Source organism: Scomber scombrus, chromosome 8, assembly GCF_963691925.1.
Source record: "Scomber scombrus chromosome 8, fScoSco1.1, whole genome shotgun sequence".
Taxonomy (NCBI): Eukaryota; Metazoa; Chordata; class Actinopteri; order Scombriformes; family Scombridae; genus Scomber; species Scomber scombrus.
In genome coordinates, this window is record NC_084977.1 from 1,425,490 (window position 1) to 1,431,489 (window position 6,000).

Genomic DNA, 6,000 nt, shown 5'->3' on the forward strand with positions numbered 1-6,000 from the left:
AAAGCAGAAAACAGAGAAGGTTCAGGTTATAATAACCTTTTTGATACCATTGTATAACAGTTCAGCATTTTTTAGCCATTTCATGTCTCTATAGTATATCGTCTCAATTTCGTTGTATAATGTACAATGACAATACAGATCTATTCTATTCTATTCTAGTAGTTTACATTTGGCGCTTTTCCACTACACAGTTCAAGCTCGACTCGCCTCGCCTCGGCACAGTTCCTTTTCCATTACAAAAAAGTACCTACTCAACGTGGGCGGGGTCGTCATAGCACGGCTCTGCGAAACTGCCGTGACTTTGTTTTATACGCGACACAAAACACATAAACAATGGAGGACATGGAGGCAGTGGTGTACTTGCTGCTGTATGAGGCTTTCTGTCTCACACAAAGCAAGAAAATTGAGCCGTATAGCTGTAACTATGGTTGTAACGCTGTTACCGGTATTTAAAAATGGCTCATGACTCTTCCAGCGACAACTTTTCTGACCAATCAGCGGTTAGCATGGTGTCGGCATCACATTTAGTACCGGCTTGGCTCGCTTGGAACCTCACCAGAGCAGGTACTAAAAAAGTACCAGGTACCAGGTACTATCCCTAGTGGAAACGCAAAAAGAACCAAGGCGAGTCGTGCACCACGGTGTAGTGGAGAAGCGCCAAATTGGCGTAATTTGCAGGATGTGGAGTGGGAATAAAAATAAGACTCACCCAGCACACAAAGCCAAAACCACAGTATAGAAATCATGAAGTGAACAGATTAACCATCAACAAGAAACATCTTCATAATGTTATATCATTATATTTATATCATTTTGAAACATTCTTATTGTTATGAACACTGTCACATCAGATTGTGTGGTGATTTTATATCAGAAACACCTTTTTATATTAAAGTGAACTATGACAATGAAGTCTTAGTAAGTAAAAATGAGTTTAAAAAACCTAAACATTAATAAGTAAGATAGCTGGTATTTACTACTTTACTTTAAATTTCTATTTTTCATGTTCCACTCTAAGACTCACGTTAGTAAACTAGAGTGTGAGAGTAACAGTACAGCAGTAAACACAGCAGCACACTTAGGATGCTTCAGGTGGGCACAACTGAACATAGTTGGCTGAAGAGAGAGACATCACCAGAGCACAATACTCCTCCTGCTCTTTTTCTCTCTCTCTCTCTCTCTCTCCCTCTCCTTCCAAAGCTCTCTCTCTTTCTCTCTCCTTTTCTTTTTTGTCCACATTATAACAGCCACTGTCGACCCACTGACAAGAGATTCACAGCAAACAGTGTATGTACATGTATGTATGTGCATGCTGACGTGATGGTGGCAGGCCCTGGGGAGAGAAAGTGAAGTTACTGTCGATGATTTCATTAGATTTTCTACTTTATTAAAACATTGTGACATGATGAATCCTCAGCCCACAGTGTGTTTAGATGTAGTCTGAAAGTGTGTACCTCTCCTCAGACACACCTTAGAAAAAGTCAGTCTCGCTCAATTCCTGGATGCCTGTGGGAGTATGATAATATTTGATCCCATAGACTCTCAACAACTGAGCCAGGATAGCCTGATATTACTGTCTGACAATCTTCAGACTGCACCAAGTACATAAAAAGGTCTGTGTGAACGCTTTTATTAGTTTCTGACTCTGAGAAAGAAGAAAAAACCTGTAAAATTCCCCAAAACTACACCCTTTAAACTAATCTCTATAACCAAATCACACACATTGAGGCTATTCTGTGTGATCTCCTTTTGATAACTAATGTATTTACTAATGTAATATTTTATCTCTTCCGTTCACTGAGCCTCCCCTGAAATTATTTGGAGCTTCTCTGGGGAGACCCGCCTCCCACTTTGAAAACCTTTGCTTTAAACCAATCAAAACCCTAATCATTTGTTTTTATCTTAGCGAATAATAAGCAGGTTGCATGTTTTCCTGTCAGACACAAAGCGTCCTCTCCAAGTGGACAGTGGTCCATCTGACTTTAAACAATTAAAGGTCAACCATGAAGAAACCAGGTGATGAAGAGACTAGAATGTAACCAGCCTGTGACCTTTGACCTCTAGGGTACCAGGGGACATAGATGAAGTCAATGCCCTCAAGCTGCAAGTGGATCAATGGAAAATCCCCACAGGGCTGGAAGACCCACACATCCCAGGTAAGCACACACACACACACACACACACACACACACACACACACACACACACACACACACACAGTTGGAGAGTGCTGCTGCTGAGATCCCTTCTGGTCTCTTGGAGTCATGGGATTATCAGGAATTTGCTCTAAAACAGTGTAAACTTGCCTCACTTAAGTCTCCATGACAACTGAGCAAACTCCACCTGCTGATACAGACTGATGCAGCTGGAAGCTCTAGAAAAAGCTAAATAAGTGTATTTATTTGTTTGTAATATCACAAAATACAAATGCTTTGTAGTCTTTGTCAGCAGTGCATAATTCAATTGTACTTTTCGATATTTTCAGATTCTTTTAAAGCCAAGAATCTATCTGTGTTGATTTATTTATGGAGAGAAAAGGGAAGGTTAGAGGTCATCCAGCCCGCCAGATGACACTCCACTTGGAAGTCTGTGATGTTATAGATGTAGAGTCTAAAAAGAATGCTTGAAGAAATCCTTCACAGTTCAAAGTATGATTGAAAAAGGCCAGAATATGAGTCAGAGAATTCTTCAAAGTTCTTCAAAGTGTTGAAAAATCTATATAAAAACTTCAATGACAAATGGGCTTCTAATGCTGAAGATCATCAATCCAAAACTCCACAACAGACACAAAAAGTTGACAGAAAAACAGATGAGTCAGAGTTTCTTGTATGTATCAGCGTTAATGACACAAGCTTCATTTGATGTCTGTGCAGAATTATCTGTATCATCTGTTTTTTAAATGTTTTATTTAAAATTCTGCATCCTCCTGTGTGTCCCCAGCCTCTCTGCTGAAGTTCTGGTACAGGGAGCTGGAGGAGCCACTCATCCCTCATGAGTTTTATGAGGAGTGTATCAATCACTATGACAACCCAGAGGCAGCTGTCAATGTGGTGCTGGGCCTGCCGCACATCAACAAACTGGTGCTCTGCTACCTCATCCGCTTCCTACAGGTAATGAGGCTGTGGCTCAGCAACATGTGACCCTTAATATTATTCCAAATAAAAAAAGGGTTAACACTGGAGCTGAGGTGGGACAGGCAAGCAAGTAGTGGCAGACTGTGATAGGCTAAGACGTCTGTCAGTAAAACCAACATGGTTGCAAACATAACTGTTCAAGTTTTTTTTCAATAATCTGCCACTGACACACAAAGTAGCAGGAGTGCAAGTGATCAGTTTTGTTGGAGACAGCAGTCAGTGGCCATTAGAGGAATTACAGTTTAAAGTATTTAAGCAGCAGCAAATTACAAAACAGAAATATTTCTCACTGGGCTGCAGCACGATGATAAAAAGTCTAAACTGATGTGGACTTTTTCACTTCTCATCTGAGTCTGTGTTAGTGAGCATATTTCCTTTTGAGGGAAACTTTGAAAATATGTTTCTTCTGGTGGACTCTATCCAGCCACAAGGTTTTATTTGTGCAGGTTTAGAAATGTTAATCAATCAATCAATCAATCTTTATTCATATAGCGCCAAATCACAACAAAAGTCATCTCAAGGCACTTTACACATAGAACAGGTCTAGACCGTACTCTTTAGTTTAATTTAAAGACAACATTCCCATATGAACAAGCACTTGGCAAGCAGCAAGGAAAAACTCCCCTTTAACAGGAAGAAACCTCAGACAGAACCGGGCTCTAGGTGGGCGGCCATCTGCCTCGACCGGTTGGGGTTGAGAGGGAGAGGAAGAGAAAGAGGGAAAAGAGGGAGAGAGGAGGGAGAGGCACAGTGACAAACACCATTGAAAATAACAGGAGGATAAATAATATTGTGACAGCAGCAGCATGCGTGGCCCTGCATTTCCGTCGCTGAGTTTTCTGCATCCACCCAAATACAGTGGAGCTAAATACAATGTAGTTAGTACTGCTCTAAAAGACTGAAAGTAGACAGTCTGTGTATTATCATGCTGTGTCTGTACACACTAGTATGAATCTATAAAAACATGACGCTGTTGAATTTCTCAGTGTAAATGTTCAATGCTGTGACTGGCACAATAGAATGCTGTTCATCTCCATTGTTTCAGAGTGAATGTACAAATCTCAGGGTTAACATGCACTGTAGTAACCTGGTTACTGTAAATCTGTGTATACATGCAGCAGATCAGTGAGGGGATTTCTCTCCTATCACCTCCTTTATAAATGTGCCTTTTATTTTTTAAATGTTCAGCAGTAGAAACTGACTTATTTAGATATGACATGATGATATTTCAGTACAAAACCCTCAGAGCTCTGTACATGCACAGCATTTGTTTATTAAGTAGAAATACTTACGTATCAACCTGAGCTCCGACATTCCACATAACCTTGCTAAATGATGCAACTAGTGGGAGACAGATGATGTGCCACTCAAAAGCAGTCTGGGTCAGGATGTGGTGAAATGTTGCTAGTCTAGATTCCATTGTTATTTGGTCTGGATCAAAGTGTGTATGCTATTGCTCAACAGTGATCAGGTGTGTTCTTTGCATGACAGTTAACATATCAGCTTATGCAGAAAGCTGACTGTAACCTGTAACCAACTGTTTATGGTGCATGTAAACACACTGAGAGACAGATATCTCACAGCCTGAACATACACAACCTAAACTGTCTGTAGTATCTGTGTGTATGTGTATATATATATATATATATATATATATATATACAGAAGGAATGGAGAAATTCTGTTGGTTTTTTTGTGATTTCTGGTGAAGCACTGCTTCAGTATTCAGCTCTGTTTGCATATCTCACAGCTTTAAGTGTTCTTACAGAGACAAATGCTTTCAGCCACAGATCAAATGAGTCTTGTATGTAAAACTATACATAAAAAAGTTTGATATATTACTATTTACGAAACTAATACTCTTTTCCAAAACTGTGCCAAACAATTCCTGACCAAATATCTAAGGTCCAGATCAAAATGATTGTGCTAGTTTAACCCAGGGAACATTAAACCGGCTATAAAATGTGTTAAATCTAATCTGACTTGAGGCAACCTGTAGAACACTGTGCTGAATGTTGTGTGTGCAGGTATTTGGCCAGCCTGCCAATGTGATCATCACCAAGATGGATGTGAACAACCTAGCCATGGTCATGGCTCCCAACTGTCTGCGCTGCCAATCTGACGACCCCCGAGTGATCTTTGAAAACACCCGCAAGGAAATGTCCTTCATCCGGGTGCTCATCCAGCGGCTGGACACCAGCTTCATGGACGGAATCCTATAGCCCCCCCACCAAACACACACACATACACATACACACACACACACACATATATATATACACACACCACCCATTCTTTACCCCAAGCCTCCCCTATGCTTCCTTCAACCCCCCTCAGACAAACCCCCCCACACAATCCCCCAGCACAGGAACATCATCAACTCAGTGTTGCTGCTGGGGGAATAACTTGCATCTCCACGTTTACTTTACTGGAACTAACAGTAACTGCCTTGATTTGAGTTCTTGATTTGAGTTTGTTTCTCTGTAGATGTAGTTCTTTCATTTCCATTTACATAAGAAAAACACCAATATTTGAGTTTCAATGTTTTCATATGACAACAGTACTGTGTGTGCCTTCACATGCATTAATACAGTACACACATACAGTCTGGAAGAATTAACAGGGATTCATTACATATGTTAGTTGCTCTGGCACACTCACTCTAAAGTTGATTTCAAATCCAGCTCATTTGTTTTATATTAACTGATTTTCATTGTAGTTTTCCTCTGCTTAAACAAACTAACAAAGTCACACACACACACACACATATATCATTGTGTACAAGACCATCTAACACAAAGCAAGAATGACCACTAAAAGACATTCATTGAAACATACATTACACACGTTAAAAGAGTCACACACA

At 40.2% G+C, this 6,000-nt stretch overlaps 1 protein-coding gene across 1 annotated transcript in view; it reads left to right on the forward strand.

The window, feature by feature from the left end:
- Positions 1 to 5,459, forward strand: part of arhgap39 (Rho GTPase activating protein 39) — a 29,308-nt gene extending 23,849 nt beyond the window's left edge. Inside the window, exons 8-10 of the mRNA XM_062424328.1 lie at positions 2,065 to 2,156; positions 2,941 to 3,110; positions 5,162 to 5,459. Coding sequence (XP_062280312.1) covers positions 2,065 to 2,156; positions 2,941 to 3,110; positions 5,162 to 5,356 — 457 coding nt within the window. The 3' untranslated portion in view covers positions 5,357 to 5,459. The remainder of the gene's footprint in view (positions 1 to 2,064; positions 2,157 to 2,940; positions 3,111 to 5,161) is intronic.
- The last annotated feature ends 541 nt before the right edge of the window (positions 5,460 to 6,000 follow it).